This window comes from Sceloporus occidentalis, unplaced genomic scaffold (assembly GCF_023333645.1).
Source record: "Sceloporus occidentalis isolate IW3139 unplaced genomic scaffold, rSceOcc1.0.p SCAF_3, whole genome shotgun sequence".
Classification (NCBI taxonomy): domain Eukaryota; kingdom Metazoa; phylum Chordata; class Lepidosauria; order Squamata; family Phrynosomatidae; genus Sceloporus; species Sceloporus occidentalis.
In genome coordinates, this window is record NW_028316983.1 from 205,906,495 (window position 1) to 205,925,954 (window position 19,460).

The window sequence follows — 19,460 nt, forward strand, 5'->3', positions numbered from 1 at the left end:
ATTTATTTATTAGTTTTATGCCCATCTATCTCCTGGAATGAGATCCAAGGTGGCTCTTGAATTAGAAAATAGTTCATGTTGGCTGAGCCTTATTCTCTTTCCATCACTACCAATGGCTAGTTTTGCAATTAATACTCACTCTGAAGTTTCTCATAAATTCAGACAAATTTAATAATGTAGATTTTTGCCTTGGAATTCTGCAATACTACCTGAGTATGCCCTATGGTCTAATAATAGAGGCACAGCTTTGTCTGTCAAGTAGGAGGGTAGTCAGGTTGTAACAAACAGAAGCACTTGCATAAGAGAAACTAATAGCAGCCTTGGTGTGTTTTGTACTGCTTTTAGGCCTGGTCTCCATTATATAATTTTTCCAACCTGGCATTGTAGCAGTGTCCCTGGTTACCATGGGAACCCTACAAGTAGACTGAAATTCATCCCATTACAACTTTTGAAATGATTCAGATATTAGATTCCTGCTGAATTGTAATGTCTGAAAAGACTATGCAGTCATTCTCTATCTGTTAGGGTTTTCTCACAGATCCTTATGATGGGACTGTTTAGTATTGCTTGTTTATATTTGTAGTTTATAAAAAAGTAGAAAGCATTTTTGAAGGAAATAACTAAGTTGTTATATTTAACATATACTACCATTCCATTTTTATAGAAATAAGCTTAAATTATAAGTATTGTCTTTAAGTATGAAGGAATGTAGATATTACCTTATGTCCAAGATGCTCAGAGTTAAAATCTGGGAAAAAATTAAAATGGAATTATAGATGCCAACACATAGAAACATTTTAAAATGATTTAATTTTTATTTGTTTTCCAGGGCTGAAACTAGGTATGGAACAAGATACTTGGGTGATGATCTCAGAACAAGGAGAGAAACTTTACAAAATGATGTGCAGACAAGGAAACTTGATCAAAGACCGGAAAAGAAAATTAACCACTTTCCCAAAATGCTTTCTTGGAAGGTATGTGTTTTAGATTTTACCTTACTATGAATTTATTTTACATATTTTTTGTCTTTCTAATAAATTGAGAATTAATCATCAGAGAGAAATGCTAAGAGATAACTGCTTTTCTAGGCTCCTACATTAGTAAAAATAATTGTAATAATCCTTCTGGAAATCAGCAGATGCTATAGTCTTTCAGTATAGAATATGTGAAGGGCTGTTGAACCCTTCTTCTGTGCATTTAGGATGTTATATTGAAATCATCATGTTATTTTACACACCAAAAAGTAATTTCTGAATTGACACTCAGTCTTGCTTACAGGCATTATTTCTTTCTTTTTGTGATCTTTGAGTGTCACATAGGAGCTTATTGCACGGGGCTCTAGGAATGCAGCTGGCACGGAACGAAAGGGTGGGAAGGGAACGGAAAGGATGCATTCTACTGCATGGTGGAATGCTGCCAGTGTCGACGGAAGTCCCCGTTACGTTACGTTCCCCATCCGTCCCAGAGGTGGTGATTTTCACTGTTCTGTACAGTTCTTGAAAATTGCCCTCTGGGGACAGATGGGGAATAGAACGGGGACTTCCGGCGGCATTGTCGGTGTTCCAGAGTGCAGTAAAATGCATCCTTTCCCTGTTCTGGTCCCTACCCGCTCCCTTTTGTTCCTTGCTAGCTGTGTTCCTAGAGCCCCGTGCGATAGGCTCCATAGATAAATTGTGTGTTGCAGATTCTCATACTTTTTGTAGTTATTCAAGATATTAGTATGATGGAACAGCATAAAAATAAATCTATTTTGACTTCTTTCTAAGTGTGAATGTTGTTGTTTGCTTATAGTTTCAAAGCAAACCTATCATAGGGGTTTATGGGCAAGATTTGGTTAGGGGGGTTTGCCATGGACTTCCTCTGAGGCTGAGAGAGTGTGACTTCTCCAAGTTTACCCAGTGTGAGAGGGCGGTCTCCAGAATTGTAGTCCAATGCTCAAACCAGTACACCACACTGGATTTATCTTCAGAATATGTGATTTTGGAAACTTTAGAGGGGAAGTTATCATGACCCATGAAGATAACAAAATAGGTTTTTTCAGCTCTGTTTACAGACTGTCTCAGGTGCCACTCCAGAAGAAGAGTGTTAGTCAATTTAGGCTAGTAGGTGGGAGGTTATACAATATAAATGGATTGCATATGGCTTCTAGAAACACTGTGTCCTTTCCTGCAAGTCTCACAGGCTTCTGCCATGGCAGTATGTGGCAGGCTCCCCCCTTATTTTTAGGAGATCTCAAGGCTAGCAACAATTTGGCATTTAGAGATGCAGATTAATTTAGATTTACTTTGGATTACTGGAAGCATAGGATAGCCCCTTCAGTACTGTGACTTTAAAAAATGCACATCAGAGGACTATCAACAAGTAAAAGATTCTAGGGATTCAACTTGAATAGCAATCTTAATATATATTTGGAGACATGAACTCCTATCTTAAAGTCATTGGTAACCAGCTCATTCTTTGCAAGAAATTAACTTTATAAGCAGGCCTCAAGAGATGTAAGTGCTGGGCAGTTGCTGATGAACCCTCAGGATGACTGAGTAAATGCAAATGAAAACCACCCAGAGTGAGGGGGATTCCCAGCAGACAATGGATCATTAAGTAAATGGACACCCTCTAGGCCTTGCCAACAGAACAATACACTGATTAACATGCAAATCACCTCCTCTCAGACAACAGTATGTACACCCCACTCTCTTCCATGCCAACATTATCTGAAGATGGCAGTCACAGCTGCTGGCGAAAAACGTCAGGAATAAACTCTTCTAGAACATGGCCTCATAGCCCAAAAAACCTACAAAAAGCCCCAGGATGACTTATTGCAATCCCACCTCCACCGCAAAATTGCATCCACTGCTGCCTATGGGCCTTTGTGGTTTCTGAATCATGTACTACAGCTTACGTGGAAGCTGCCGGGAGATTGGAAGAGTGGCACGCATGGCGTGCATGAACCCCATTATACTTAATGGGGCTCAAGTATACACACTTTTTGCCTCACGCGGGGGGAGGGTCTGGAATGGATCCCCCGTGTAAGGCAAGGGCAGACTGTACATTATTTAATTTTTTAATTATGTTGATGTACTGTGGGATATCTGTATATATCTTTATTTGAATTATTTGTTTAACCAGTGTGGCTATACACACTAGGGCTATAATAGTAAATTAGTTTACTTGATAATGGGTTCTTGATTATATAGGATAAAACTGTTCTTCAGTTTGTCTAAATCATGGATTCAATATATGTTTGATATTAGATCTGGAGGTGCAAAGATAATTATTGGATCCAAGTAGAAACATAATTAAAGAGAGCTCAATTTTTTTCTGGAGAGAATAAAAATGCTCTCCAGAAAAAGCCTCCCTCACTCCACCCCAAAAGAGCACTTACCACACTTTTCACTCTGGAGAATTATATTGCAGGCAGACATCTATCTCCATCCTCTCATGATTGTAGAAAAATAATAATTCATATCATGATATCATTATAACTTCCTTAATTAATGGGAACACTACTGTCTAACAATTACAATACCAAAGAGGGTGGTTTTGATGGTGGATTCGTCTGAAGAATTACTGAATCACCAGGGGAATTAGGAAACAGATCTGTTTTTCTTCAGAGACAAGAATTCATTAAACATTATTCAGAAAGCACAAAATCTCATTTCAGATACTGATTTTCCCAAATCAAAAGACAGAAAATTAATCCACTATTTTAAACTGTAGGTATTTTCATGGAGTGTTAAAATGGATGCCTCTCAGCAGCATGGCTTTGGACTTACACATTTTAATTTTTTTCTTTTGGCTGTTTCTGGTACTGCCTTTTTAATCTAGGACACTTGGGCTGCAGTGCCTGAGGCTTTCTTCCTAATGATTATCTGTTTTTCACCCCAAGATATTTTTACAGTGCAAATCTAGACATGTGCAATTCTGTACATCTCTATTTAAAAATAAGGTCATTTTCCCCAGAGATTTTATTTCCACATAAGAGGTCATATGATTGCAGCGTAAAAACTTGCTACTTTTCAGGAACTTTATACTTTTAGCGATAGCTGGAATGTATTGGGGATCCTGTGGACAATATCCTATTGTTTTTATACAATCAAAATGCTACTGATGGACATTTAGTATAATCTGTCTTGAGGAACAGCACATAAGAGCATGTGAAAAGGACAGCTCAAAGGTCAGTTGAAAACTGAAAAAGACCCAGTGGGGCTTGCTTCTGAGTAGACATGTAGAGATATGAATAAACATTGCATTGCCAAAACCCCAAAAACCAAAACCAAAATCAAAACCAATCAACCAACCGACAAACCACCAACAAAAAGTCAAAAACAAACCACAATCTAGGCTCTATAGCATTTATGGGTGTTATAAGTTCAGATAATTTGATTTAAAATATACTAAAGTAATTTTTCTATTGGTTTTTCCCCCTAACTAGTGAGTTTGTGTCCTGGTTGTTAGAAACTGGAGAGATTCACAGACCTGAAGAAGGTGTACATCTTGGTCAGGCTTTGCTAGAAAATGGCATTATCCATCATGGTAAATATATCTCAATCATTTAAAAATATTTGTCTGCATATGTCAAGATGTCCTTGTGTTACCTTAATGGTTTGTTTGTATTTTATTTGCTGCAGCTGAAGAATGTGCATGAGTAATGGAGTAATGGCATCTTTTGTACATGCTCTGTTCTCTCATGTTACGTGGTGTGACAGAATTTCTGTCCAGGGTGAAACCACAGTTGCAGACCTTAGAATTGATCCTGGATATCAGTTGGTTTCTGATCTTGACTAGGTTTTAAAAAATAACTTCATCCTAGATTCCAGTAATGATGTTTAATTTTAAGCTAACATAAACTAGATCATAGAGTCCATGGTGCTGGATCGCAAAAACAGGGAATCTTAGCTGAAAACAGCTACCTACAGTCAGTTCAACCTAACTTCCACTTCTTGTTTATCATGAAAAAGATTTGGTCAACAGGTGATGTGGTCCAATGGAGTTCTCAATAGTAATCAGTACAATTGATCATACTATTTTTTTAGATTACCTGAGCATGTAGGCACTAGAGGCTTGAAAAGTGCTGCAGGGTTCTATATGCTGCATAATTATCTACATGAAGCAGGTGGGAGAGATTGTGTGCTTGGAGTTCAGTGTCATTAAATATGCTGATTAAAACCAAGTTATAGCCTTACCTCACTTTGGGGCAAAACAGACCGCCCCGAAGGATTAGTTTCTGGCTGCTCCTTTGAGTGTCGGATGAGGGCTGCGGCTCTGATCCAGCATTTTTCTGGTGCAAAAAGAAGCAGCAGAATGCTGCTCCTTTTTGCACCGGGAAAAAGGTTCCTTTGCCACAGTGGCAGTGATTTTTTCCCACATTTTGGCAGTGTGTGGCATCTAAATGCTGCAACACTGCTGCTGTGTAGTTACTTGGGCGGCTTCATGGTGGCCTCATAGCGGCTTGGGGGCATGCATCATACTTACACCATGTCCCCCAAGCTACCGGGGTCCCGGCTCTTTTTGCTGGTCTGTTCAGCCCCTTTGTCTTGAATCACTGAGATGTAAATGACTCCTTTTGCTAGGGCCTGGAGTTAGTCATAACACATATAAGGATTAAGAAAATGAAGCTCATTGCTGATAAATTTAAGTTATTGACAGTACCACACTGAAATGTGGCAACGTCTTGATAGAAACATGCTCTCCCCAGGGAAACCCTTGAAACAATGTATAAAAATTAATGCATAAAATGCATTAAAATACTATATACACAATGAAAATAATTAATTCACCCCCCTCCCATCATGATCTATGAGAGTACCCCTGGGAACTTCTCATGGAACTCTAGGGTTCCAGGGAATCCTGGTTGAGAAACCTTGGATTAAAATCTCGAATTTCAAGTATCCATGGTTTGAAAATGTTTTAAAAAAGTATAATTTTCAAATATCAAACCTTGATTTTCCGTTTTTTATAAGGGACACCATTTTGTTATGTCATTATATTTAATGGGACTTGAGCATCCACGGATTTTGTTATACACGGGGGATCTTGGAACCAAACCCCAGCGTATAACAAGGGTCCACTGTACAAGTTTCTACAAGTAGACGTAACTCTAAATTATTTTTGAACTTCAAACCAGTACATGTTCAGTAGAGAAAGAATGACTGCCAATATATGAGCACAGTGTTAATTTTCTTGCTTGCTACTCCTGCACTGTCATAAATAATATTGATTTTCATTATCTGATGAAATGATCCTGCTTCCTATGCTTTGACCATTGTCACAGGTACTGTAGACACTCTACTATTAGAGATGTAGCATCTAATTCTTCAATCCAGGACTTTCTCTATGATAACACTCTTCCCATGGAACTCCTCACTTTGGAATGTCTTGTGTAGTCATCTTTTTGTTTTCAACAAAAATAATCTAGCCTGTTTTAGTGAGACTGTTCCCTTCTCCAATAGATTGCATATATTAGTCACCACTGCTTTTTAAATGACTGGTGTTATATGACAAGAGTTTTAATCCTGTGTTGTTGTTTAGTTTAATTTTATGGTATTAAATAGTTTCTACTATAATAATTGTTTTGGTTCATCTGTTTTGTAACCATAAGCCCAGTTCATAGATCATGTTTTTGCCTGGAAAATGGAATATCAATGGAAATAATATTTTTCAGCTAATACAGAATTGCTGATTTGGTTTCCTCATTTTTCATTTGACTAAAATGAGTGTAACTTTTCATTAAAAAAACCCCAACAAAATCAAGATGTTTGGGATAGCTCATATTTATGTAGCTTGTCTGCTGTTACCAATGAATTAAAATTATAAGGGGATGGACGTGTGTATACATGAATTAAAGTAGTAACATGAAAATAATTCTGATTTTGTATAGTAATACCTCTCATTGTTTCAGCACTGGAATTGTGTACAACTTTCAATATAGACAATATTGTATTAAGTTTTTTTAGAAGAAGAATTTTGATGGCAGTTACAGTGACTGCGGTTGCTTTTAAATTGTACTCAATTCTAGATTGACCTGACTGAAATTTAATGACTATTTTATTGGCTTTTATAACTCAGTATTTTAGAAAACAGAAGTTTGAGCCAGATATGTTACTTTTATTCACAAGTACAGACCCAGCTGTGTTTTTTATAGATACAGAAATTTTAAAATAAACTTGAAGGAACCATCTGTTTTTATACCAAAAAAAGGTTGAGTAGATGTATGTTTGAAAGAGAATCAGTTTTACATGAATTCATTTTAATTTTGAGACTTTGTTACATGCAACTTCTAATACCTATTACCTTATACCTTTTGTTGTTGTTGTTGCTAGGGTTACAATTGTACAGTGTGATAAGTATTGCTTGCTAATAATTGAGAATTTCAGAATTATTATGGAGATTGTGTCTAGATTTGTTAGTTTGCTTGTTTCCCTTAAATTGTAGTGAGGTATAATCTCATCTGTTCTATATGTATACACCCACACACCCCTCCCTTGGCCATCATTTTGGAGGGTGCAAAGTAAATATACGTGTGTGTGTGTGTGTGCATACACACATATAGATAGACAGGTTCCTACGTATATGAAATTTCTCTTAGATGTTTTATTTACTGTACTAGATAATTCCAAGCATTAATTGAGACATCTGCCTTTTTTTTTTTTATAAAAAAAACCCCCTCTTACTGATAAAGCAAATCAATAAATGCAAGCTAGCTACCACTAAAATAAAGAGTACTACCATAGTTAATTTATTTCAGTGTTAGAACTGAACAAATCAGGCTGGACTATAAACCAAGGATAATCAATGTCCTAGGTCTTCCTCTTTTACAGCCTTCCTACTTAAATATTTCCAGATGCTACATGTAATGATTTTTTCAGCTGTTACAGCCCACTTCTTTTGTTCACTTCTCTTTAATCCATTATTGAGTAGTTTGAAAAGCCTCTGTAAACCAGTTCAGTCACTTTCCTGTTCTTATCAGACAAGTCTACACCTTTCTGAAACAGAAAGTCAGCCTAATAGATGCATATACAGCTATATGTGCAGATGTGTGCACATCTGGTAGTTGCTGTGAGCCAGGATAGCTAGAGCAGTGAAACATCAACTGGATGGAAGATAAAAATATGTTATAGATTTTGGATAATGACAAAATTATGCAAAAGAAGATAGAACCTGTTTCTCAATCGTGGACAAAGTATGATTGGAGAAATAGAATCATAGAATCATAGAGTTGGAAGAGACCACAAGGGCCATCCAGTCCAACCCCCTGCCATGCAGGAACTCTCAGTCAAAGCATCCCGACAGATGGCCATCCAGCCTCTGCTTAAAGATCTCCAAGGAGGGAGACTCCACTACACTCTGAGGGAGTTTGTTCCACTCTTGAACAGCCCTTACTGTTAGGAAGTTCTTCCTAATGTTGAGGTGGAATCTCTTTTCCTGCAAATTGCATCCATTGCTCTGGGTCCTAGTCTCTGGAGCAGCAGAAAACAAGTTAGCTCCCTCCTCAGTATGACATCCCTTTTCTCAGGGAAAAGAAAAGAATCTGAGAAAAGAATCTGAAGATGCCAGCCACAAATGCAGGCAAAATGTCAGGAATAAACTTTTCTAGAACATGACCACATAGCCCAAAAACCCCCACAAAACCCCCGATTAGATTGTTATAAAACGTGCACAAATGCAGAATTTCCTCCTTTTTTTTGTTTTCAGCATCTATTGGATGGCTATTGGATGACATATATCTGTGGTCCTATAACTGTTGGACTACAGACATTATCATTTCTAGCCAATGTAGCTAGTGGTGAAGATGATGGAACTGGAGTTGAACAACATTTTAGAGATTCACCCATTCACAATTCTTGGTTGTTTTTTTAAACATCCAATGAGAGGGAGACCTTTTTGTGTTTGAATTATGTAACCAGGATCCTGATGATGTGAGAAGCGATAAGGGGAAATCTATCTCTTGCACCTCATTAGATGCTGAAGCTTTAAAACTTTAACTTTCCAGCCTGTTAACTATCAAAGCTGTAGCTCCTTACCAAGGACCCAGAAGACAAGTAAAAATATAATTTGCATGGATCTATGATGTGGGAAATAAGTTCAGGACATAATAAGGGTCCACAAAGGAACTCCTTTACTGGCACAAATAATCTTACGTTAACTGAATGTTTACCATATTCCGAATGGGAAGAAACTAGGGAAACATTCTAGAAAGCTCCTTAAAATATAATCAATTGCCACAGTGAAAAAGCAAGACACTTACTATAAACAAATTTGGGAATAGTTCACAGTCCTACTCCTTTTTTATTTCTTTTTATTTGCCAGTGTTGAATATCTCATCTACATTGTATGCTTTCTTTTACTTTAGTTACTGACAAGCATCAATTTAAACCTGAACACATGCTCTACAGATTTCGTTATGATGATGGCACATACTATCCAAGAAGTGAAATGCAGGATGTTATTTCCAAGGTATAAACATAAACAGATAAAAAAAATCTGTTTGAAAACTAAGCAATCATCTTTCTCTTTGGTTTATTTCTAATATCTGTTGTCAATACGCATTAATGTGGATCAATCTGAATTTTGTAAAACAAATAGTTAAACAAAGCAGACAGGGATAGTTTAAACTAGAGTGATGTCTGAATGTATAGTTATGCTATATTGCATCCAGAAAGGACTAATAAACTAGCAACAAATGCTGTTTTAAACTGGGCTACAATGGTAGCTAGTTTTGGCATAATAAATCATCATGTCAAATTCAGCTTTATGCTAAGCTAGCCCTGCCTGTTTATCACACTCCCAAACTGGAGTATGAATGACTTATAGTTAACTAATAAGTTAAAATTGCTTGCTTATTGTTATGTGGTGATGCCCAGAATCCAACAGCTATGGTGAATGTTGCTGGCCATGCACTGGACATCACTGTGCACTACAGAATTTCTTCCTTCTCCTGTGTTTATTAGTTATGTATGTAGGCTGTCTGCTGCTTGATAGCTTTGATTTACTGTTGCATCCCATCACCTTGACATTCCTATTGATTCCAGATGAACTGGTACCATTTTAATGAATTGTTTCTAAAAACAAATGTAATTTAATCAAAGTTGAATCTGAATCATTTTGCACCTTTTCCCAGAAGATTTAACTTTTACAAAGTTGGAAAATTGTTCTTTATTATATTTACTGGCACTGTTATACTATAGGCATGTTTTAAATAATACTTTAAATAATTTCAGTGTTCATTTTCAACATTCATTTAATTTACTGAAAATGTCTGGATAAAATTATTTTTCATATGAGTATCATCAAACAGGAAGCAGGTTCCAGCTGTATACATTTGACTGAAATATAATACTTGTGTAATTCTTATTGCATTAAGAAATACATTCATCTTCACACATGACTGAGCTGACATATAAACAACAAGAAACAACATTAAGATTGAGAAAGCTTTTCTCCAGTTCATTGAGCCAAGAATGGCATGTGTATGTGTGTGTTCACATGCATATGTTTTTGTCTCTGTGCATGCATGTACTTTTCATACACTAGCTATGTAAGAATGTATATGAGAAGTGGGTGGGTGAAAGGACACATCTGAGAAAAGATTTTGCTATTGTATATCAAGATACAAACTGTATGTGAAATGTCAGTATTTGTAAAAGGTAAGTATGTTTCATCAACTAAAGAATATTTACTTTATGGAATTAGTAGGGAAAATGTGTGAAAATTTCTGGTTTGTATGAGATCTTCTTTATCTTTTACTTTATTACTTAACATTTGAGGCAGTATTTTGTACAAGCCTTATTTTGAGTTAATTTGTTTTGTAGAGGTATTAATTAGTAAGGTAAATTTAACTTTAACCCTGTTTATATATCTAACAGGGTGTAAGATTATACTGCCGTCTACACAGTCTATTTACTCCTGTGGTAAGGTAGGTGTTCTTTTCAGATTTCTTGCTGCATAGGGTTAGAACAGAAGGCTAATTGCTGTGTTGATAATGGATTTTAGATAAAGAGCAACCTGGAGCTGTTGAAACAGAGAGGAATGACAACCTCTCAAGCAGTGCACAATTAACGCAATGCATACTGGGAAAGCTGCCTTGTGTCTACATGTTTTTGTCTGACAGATTACTGTTAAACTAAATCTTTCTTTTCTTTCAATTTTTATTTAAATATTCACAAATCTGAAAGCTGACAATATGTTTCTGAAATAGAAATGGTGCAAACTTAGTGTATAAGATGACAATAATATTGTTGTCTCCTGTTTTGTTTAACGTGTCAGTGTCCAAGGAGATTCTGTATTCAGGTAACCAGAAGACATTTGGTTTTGGTCATTTATGGGCCTGAACAGACAGGCCAAAATAAAGCTGCTTTGGATCACTTTGGAGGTATGCTGTTTAAAATACACACGCCTCTTAAGGGGCTAGAAGCTGTGCCAAAGCTGTGCTTTGGCATGGTTTCTAGCCTATTAGGACGTGTGTGTTATTTAAACAGCACACTTCCAAAGTAGCCCGAAGCAGCTTTATTTTGGCCTGTCTGTTTGGGCCCTTATCTTTCCTAAAATGAGAAGAGTAAAGAAAAAAGAAACAGGACAGTGCATGACTGTGCAACCTAATATCAATTAAATCTTGCTCCTGGCACTTTCTTTGGGGCAAATGGGAAGGAAGGTAAGAAATATAATAGCCAAGAAATGTCCAGTGGGCAGAAATCTGACTACCATACAGAATTTGACTTTTGTACAGAAACCTGACTAAAGAAAGTCATACTATTTCGCTTCCATACATTTAAATATTACAACCAGAATAATAAAACCAAGTGGATATGGATAACAAAAATAGATATGGATTTGGACAGAACAAGCAAATGTTTGGATCAATCATACAAACTATCAAGTGGTATTAAAAATGACAGACATACATTTGTGGATGAATTATTTTGCCTGTGCTTCCCCCCTCCAGGGATAAAGATTACCATCTAAGAACCTACAAATCTGTTGTCATGGCTAACAAATTGATAGACTGGCTAATTGCACAGGTAGGGGAGTGTTCTCAGCCATATAACATTGATTACAAAATGAAATGCATCTTTTATTGCCATTAACAGGGCAGATTTTCACATTCTGTATGGCTTACCTTATATCACTATATATACCTGAGCTAAGGATGGAATCTGTGCCTAATACTCTTGAACAGCTCCTAGAATGCATATTGGGCAGCTCCTAGATCCTAGTACCTAGAATGCATAAAACCAGCCTTGACCTGTGAGACTCTCTCCAATAAAGCTTCTTATAAATCTGAAAGTTTTATTTATTTTTAAACCCAACAAAAAGCACTATATAGCTATTTTAAATAATCCAGTCTCTAAATGTGAAGAGAGAAGTTGGGAGAAACATAATAACACAGTCATCACAGCCTTCATTCTCATTGCCTTATACACCTGGTGGATAACTGTCTGCAGTGAATGGTCTCTTGTGTCAAAATGGCTCTCTGCATTATTGAAAACACTGATTTTGTAAGGTTCCAAATCAAGGGTAGTGGAATCTCTAGAGCAAGGTATTGTTCTTTACCTGTCAAGGGTAATGAGAATAGAGGAGGGAGAGTTGTTCTGTCTATTCTTGCTCTTCTGAAACATAGAGATTTTATTGTTTTTGCTATATGCGTTCACGTTGGCTCTGCATAGGGTTTCTTGGCAAGATTTATTCAGAGGAGGTTTGCCATTGCCTTTCTCTAAAGTTGAGAGTGTGTGACATGGTCAGGGTCACAAGTGGATTTCTGTGGCTGAACAGGGTTTCAGACCTTAGACTCTTGGAGTCTTAGTCCAGCATTCAAAACAGTATACCAACTGGCTCTCATGTAGAGTCTGCATGGTTTAAAATGAACTTCAGTATTGATAGTGGCCCTTAGGTGCTTATTTCAGTCCACTGGTAGGCAATGTCATAAAAAAGTATTATGTCTGGCCTGTCAAGCCTTTACCCAGCTGCAGCCCCATGCTGCCATCATCTGGTGGCTAACTTGCACACAGTAAAATAATAATGCATTGTGCATTCTTATTTCAATCTACTGAATAGAGAAGTAGCCAATATTTTATTAATTTACTTACTTGATTTATATCTGCCTTTCTCCCAAAATTATGCCACAGGGTAGCTTATATTTAAATAAGCTTCCCTTCTTTATAGTAAGGAACAGCTACTGGAAAAGCTTTGTCTTTTTATTTGATATTTTGACAAACAGTCCCCATAAGAGTAAATGTGTTCATCACTTTGAAAATGCTAAGTATAAAATAGACACGTTAATAGAATCATAGAATCATAAAATCATAGAGTAGGAAGAACCCACAAGGGCCATCCATCCAGTCCAACCCCCTGCCATTAAGCAACTAATATATTTTATTGTTTCCAAAATATGATGTTAGCATTGTAATTGGCATGATGCTTTGAGACTAAAATGCTGGACAAGTACAATCCATCTGATGCAAAAGTGATAAATTTATTTTCTTAATTTGAAATTGCTGTGTATGGTACTTACACTGATGCATATATTATAACAGGGAGATTGCAGGACAAGAGAAGAAGCAATGATCTTTGGAATAGCACTTTGTGACAATGGATTTATGCACCATGGTAAATATTGTAGATTTCAGAATTCTGACTATGTATAGATACTGTGTAGAGAGGGAGGTACTTTCTCAAGTATTTTACAGCTGGTAGCCTTTCCTTAGGAAATACTTCTCTGTCTTTGTATCAGATGGCTGAAAAAGATGGTTGCCTAGACTTAATGCCATGAAGGCTGTAGAGGTGTTTCTTTTTCTTTTTATCTTTACTTTGGGCCTGCATTAGTCTCTTCAGTTTTTCAAACTTTCCACAAAATCATTTTCTTGTGCCTGGAATAACATGGTTCATTTGTTGAAGCCACTGAAGTGCATTTTAATAAATGTATTTTATCCTGAAGGCATCTTTTGCTTTTTACACCTTTTGGTTGCATATGAATGCATATGTCCCAGAACAAGTTGCAAATAACTGATGGATTTACACAATTTATTGATTTGTGATTTTGAGTTTCAGATTTTATATTGAGAAAATTAGTATCTAGTTAAATAATAACTAATTTTAACTAACTAAAATAGTTAAATAATAACTAACTGCAATATTCTTTGGGATATTGGAAAAGATATTGTCCGCCTGTTTTCAAATACTATGCTGCGGCATGTTCTTGTGAATAAAATATTAGTTATGATTCTATGGCCCTAAGCAAAATAACTATGATAATAATTATAATAATTCACCATTACAAGCAATTCACTTTTTGAATTAGATGCAGATTTACTCCTAAGTAGATGTAATGTCCCAATAAAAAAATGATAACTTTGCTTCACCATCCTGAATGTTTAGCTCTGAGCTTGCATTCTACTCTAGCTGTAAATGAATAAAAACAAGGGGGAAACCTTATTGCTACTCTTGACATGTGTCTATAGGAGATCCAGAGGGATGAGTACAGGTACAAATAATGTTAACCCAAAGCTATAAGAAGTGCAATTATGGTGTAATGTCATAGTTTAGTTAAGTTTCATATGAGCAGTTCAGTAATGGAAATGGAAATGGAAATGGAAAGCTGTGAAGTCTTTTCCTACAGAATACTGGGCAAACATTTTTCAGAGACACTTAGCAATATACTGCTTTAGTATAGAGGATTGGATTAAGTGATTAGAGGACACCCTTCTGCCTCTTTGACCTTATGGTAAAACAGAGTGGGCTGATCACCATCTTATTTGTATGGGTTATTTATTTAGCTTTTTTAAAACCAGAAACTCTGTGGGCCATTAGTGTGTGTTAGATTTACAAAGTAAGAGTGTATACAGTAGTTAGGCTACTGACAGAACACAACACGGAGAGACAGAATGGTTCCCAATTGGAAAAGGAGTCAGACGAGGGTGCATCTTATCATCCTACATGTTAACTTATATTCAGAACATATTGTAAGAAAATCAGGCTTGGACACAGAAGAAGGAGGAGTGAAAATAGGAGGAAGGAATATCAGCAATCTAATATATGTGGATGACACCATAATACTAGCTGAAACTTCACAGACCTCAAGCAATTACTAAGGAAAATCAAGGAAGAAAGTGCAAAGGCAGGCTTATTGTTGAACATAAAGAAAACAAAAATAACGATACTAGAGAACCTACACAAATTTGAATTAGACAATGAAGAAATATAAATAGTAAAAGAATTCTCATACTTGGGATCAAAGATAGAAATGGAGACTGCAACCAGGAAATCAAAAGAAAATTAAGAATGATGAGGTTGGCTATGAAAGAACTAGATACAAAAATGCAAAGAAATACAACTCAGCACAAAGGTTAGAATTGTACAAGCCATTGTATTCCCTATTACCATGTATGGATGTGAGAGCTGGACAGTTAAGAAAGAAGATAGGAGGAAAATCAATTGATTTGAAATGTGGTGCTAGAGAAGAGTGCTAAGGATTCCATGGACAGCCAAAAAGACCAACAAATGGGTCCTGGAGCAGATCAATCCATAAATCTTCTTAGAAGCCAAGATGACAAATTTCAGGTTGTCATTTTTTGGACACATCATGAGAAGCCATGAAACAAATGGGTCCACAGAGTTTCTGGTTTTTAAAATGCTAAATAAATAACCCAGACAAATAAGATGGTGATCAGCCCACTCTGTCAGATCAAGCCAGAAATCTCCCTGGGAGCCAAGATGACAAAACTTAGGCTGTTTTAGCAATGATCATTGCTGAAAATTGGAAAAAGGATGATATACCCACCTTAGAAGAATGGATATTAAATATACAAAAATTAAGAGAAATGGATAGACTTACATCTCTAATCAACAATAAATCTAAAGACAGATTAAATGAGGAATGGTTCCCGATACTACAATTTTGGGAAAATGAATTTAATATTAAAAAGGGTTTGCTGATATAAAGAAATACAACTTATTGTGTTATAGAATATGATCTTATAATTTGGATTTAACTAATGAAATGGAAGACATATTTCTTGTATATATGTATAGGATCTAATCTGAGTTTGAAATGTATGGCTTTTCTGTTTGCTACTCCAGGTTTGGTTTGTTGTTTTATGTGTTGTTTTATATGAATGTTTTCATGTTATGTTTGCACAAGCTAAATAAAACATTTTGAAAATTATAAAACAAACAAACCTTAGGTTGTTGTACTTTCAATCAGGAATAAGTCCTACTGAAATGAATGGCTTATTTATTAGTTGGTAACTCTCCCCCCCACCCAATGTATCTAGAAGATCTGCAGGAGTCACATAGCAGTGAACTGGAGTTGCTCAAATACATACTGATGATGAGGTGGCAATAGTAACAGGTTGGCACTTGTGAGCAGAAGCTGAGGATTATGGAGTGTGTCACCCTTATTGATGGGTGTCATTTAGTGGAAGCAGAGACAGAAATGATTGGCAATGAAGATTACTAACCAGCAAGCACTACCTGCCAGGGGCATGGTCTGTTCACTGGTCTGTGCTGGATACTTCTGGCTATTCAGCAGTTGCCACGACACTGCTCCAAACTTCTTTGTACACAATGCCCACATGTATCTGTCATCATTCAGTGCTGGTGGTCTCTTATTACCTCCATCCTCTCTCATCTGCAGTTTCTAATATCTCTTGTATGACTCCAGTGAGTTTCATTGGGTCTAATGAAAGAGTAGTTTTGACTACTTAAATGCAACATTAACAATAATAATAGCAGCTAAATATGTAGTCTATAGTTTGAAAAAAGTAAGGACTCCCTTTGGGATCTTCATTAATAAATGTACCAAAGAAGTTTCCATTCGTGTACAAAATGATTTTCCTGTAACTAAACTTAACACACACACACACACACACTATTAATTAATATACAATTTGCAGGTTTTGTGGGGGGGGGGGTTAAATTGTGTGTGTTTAAGCCTGCTTAAGAATATCAAAGTAAAAGGTGCTTGTGGAATGAGAGAGAAAACATTAATGCTGTTTTGTATCAAACAGTGCTGGAAAAAAGTGAATTTAAAGACGAGCCACTTCTCTTTCGTTTTTTTGCGGATGAAGAAATGGAAGGTTCAAACATGAAGCACAGGCTCATGAAACATGATTTAAAAGTAGTGGAAAATGTAATAGCAAAATCACTGCTGGTAAGGTTTTTCAAACGTTGCCTTTTTCTTTCTGTATAATATATACAGTAGCCCTTGTTAACTCCTGGAGTTTGGTTTTAGGAACCTTCATGGATACCAAAATCTGTGCATGCTCAAGTCCCATTAAATACAGTGGCTTAGTAAAATGGTGCTCTTTATATAAAATGGCAAAATTAAAGGTTGCTTTTTTGGAATTTATATGTTTTAGAAATATTTTCAAGCTGTAGATGCTTGAATCTATGGATAAAAATTCTGTGAACATTAAGGGCAGACTATATATCCTGTCATCTTATATTTAGTTATAAGAAGTGAAAGAAAAAGTACAGTGGATCCTCCCTATACGCGGGTTTGCCATACGCGTATTTGAGCATACGCGCATGGCAAACCCAGAAGTTGTTCCTAATGGCGGCGCGCGTGCACGCGCGCCGCCATTAGGAACAAAGTCCCTCTCCTCCCCTCCTCTTTCCCCTACCTACCTACCTACCTACCTACCTACCTACCTACCTACCTACCTAAACTAACCTACCTTCCCTCCCTCCCTCCCTCCTTACCTGTGTCGCCGTGCCGCTGCTGTCGCCGCCGCCGCTGAAAGTGGCCCGGATGCAGCCTGGAGGTCTCTTGGCCTCCAGAAGCAGCACCCAGCCGTTTTGTGGCGGCGGAGGCCGAGGCCACGAGGGAGAAGAGGCTTGGCCTTGTCCTCCTCGCGGCCTTGGTCTCCGCCACCGCAAAATGGCCGGCTTCTGCTTCTGGAGGCCAAGGGGCCTACAAGCTGCAGCCGGCTCTTTAAGAGAGGCGGCGACCAGGGAGGAGGAGGCCAGGCCCCGTTCTCCCTGGTCGCCGCCGCTCAGGAAGAGCTGGCTGCAGCCTGGAGGACAAGGACCCCTTGTCCTCCAAGCTGCAGCCGGCTCTTTAAGAGAGGCGGCGACCAGGGAGGAGGAGGCCAGGCCCCGTTCTCCCTGGTCGCCGCCGCTCAGGAAGAGCCGGCTGCAGCCTCGAGGACAAGGGGCCTCCAGGCCCAGCCGGCTCTCCTTCGGCGGCGGAGACCAGGAGAAAGGGGCCTGGCCTTGTCCTCCTGGTCGCCACCGCTGAGGAAGAGCTGGCTGCAGCTTGGAGGACAAGGGCCCCTTGTCCTCCAGGCTGCAGCCGGCTCTTCCTGAGCGGCGGCGACCAGGGAGAACGGGGCCTGACCTCCTCCTCCCTGGTCGCCGCCTCTCTTAAAGAGCCGGCTGCAGCTTGGAGGACAAGGGGCCCTTGTCCTCCAGGCTGCAGCCAGCTCTTCCTGAGCGGCGGCGACCAGGGAGAACGGGGCCTGGCCTCCTCCTCCCTGGTCGCCGCCTCTCTTAAAGAGCCGGCTGCAGCTTGTAGGCCCCTTGGCCTCCAGAAGCAGCAGCCGGCCATTTTGCGGTGGCGGAGACCGAGGCCGCAAGGAGGACAAGGCCAAGCCTCTTCTCCCTCGCGGCCTCGGCCTCCGCCGCCACAAAACGGCTGGGTGCTGCTTCTGGAGGCCAAGAGACCTCCAGGCTGCATCCGGGCCATTTTCTGCGGCGGCGGCGACAGCAGTGGCGCGGTGACACAGGTAAGGAGGGAGGGAGGGAGGGAGGGAGGGAAGGTAGGGAAGGTAGGTTAGTTTAGGTAGGTAGGTAGGTAGGTGGGAGGGAGGTTAGGAAGGAGGGGAAAGAGGAAGGGGACTTTTCTGTCCAATGGCGGCGCACGTGCACGCGCGCCGCCATTGGACAGAATACTGCTTTGAGCATACGCGGATTTTGGTATACGCGGGGGGGTCCGGAACGGATCCCCCGCGTATACCGAGGATCCACTGTACTTTCAAGAAGGCTGACCATGCACTTCTGCATAAGATTAAATTCCATTACAGGTATACCCTCAGTTAACAAAGCCCTTTACAATGAACCTCTTTTTAAAAAAGTCTTTTAATGGTCAGTTTCCCTCCATTTCCTCCTTGTCCTCTAGTGGGAAGTTTTGTGTTGTTTTTTTCAGCACCTTTGGCATTGGGGGAGTAAAGGAGAACTGGAGAAAAACCTTTGGTGCTGGGTTGTAGCAGCATGTCTAACAATCTAATAAAGTAAACAATCTGATAAAAATTTAACTGGGAGAAAATGAGATTACTCCAGCTCAACCTATAGTAGCTGTGTGTGCCTTCTTATAACAGTCAAGGTAAACAGCAGCTGCATTCAGAATCTCTTGCTTTCAGAAAAACAAAGAAAAAGGAAGACCAGATAAACCTCCCTCACCAGCTATCACCAGTTAAACACATAGATCTATAAGTCTGGACACCAAAATGAAAATTATAAGAAAAGTGAAG

General features: G+C 38.5%; 1 protein-coding gene across 2 annotated transcripts in view; it reads left to right on the top strand.

Annotated features, from left to right (window-relative positions):
• Positions 1-19,460, top strand: part of LOC149317400 (phosphatidylinositol 3,4,5-trisphosphate-dependent Rac exchanger 2 protein-like) — a 182,225-nt gene that overhangs the window by 71,999 nt on the left and 90,766 nt on the right. For both annotated transcript variants that reach the window (XM_089517426.1, XM_089517427.1), the window contains exons 10-16: positions 830-974; positions 4,433-4,533; positions 9,350-9,453; positions 10,863-10,912; positions 11,939-12,014; positions 13,527-13,599; positions 16,998-17,140. In XM_089517426.1, coding sequence (XP_089373552.1) covers positions 830-974; positions 4,433-4,533; positions 9,350-9,453; positions 10,863-10,912; positions 11,939-12,014; positions 13,527-13,599; positions 16,998-17,140 — 692 coding nt within the window. The remainder of the gene's footprint in view (positions 1-829; positions 975-4,432; positions 4,534-9,349; positions 9,454-10,862; positions 10,913-11,938; positions 12,015-13,526; positions 13,600-16,997; positions 17,141-19,460) is intronic.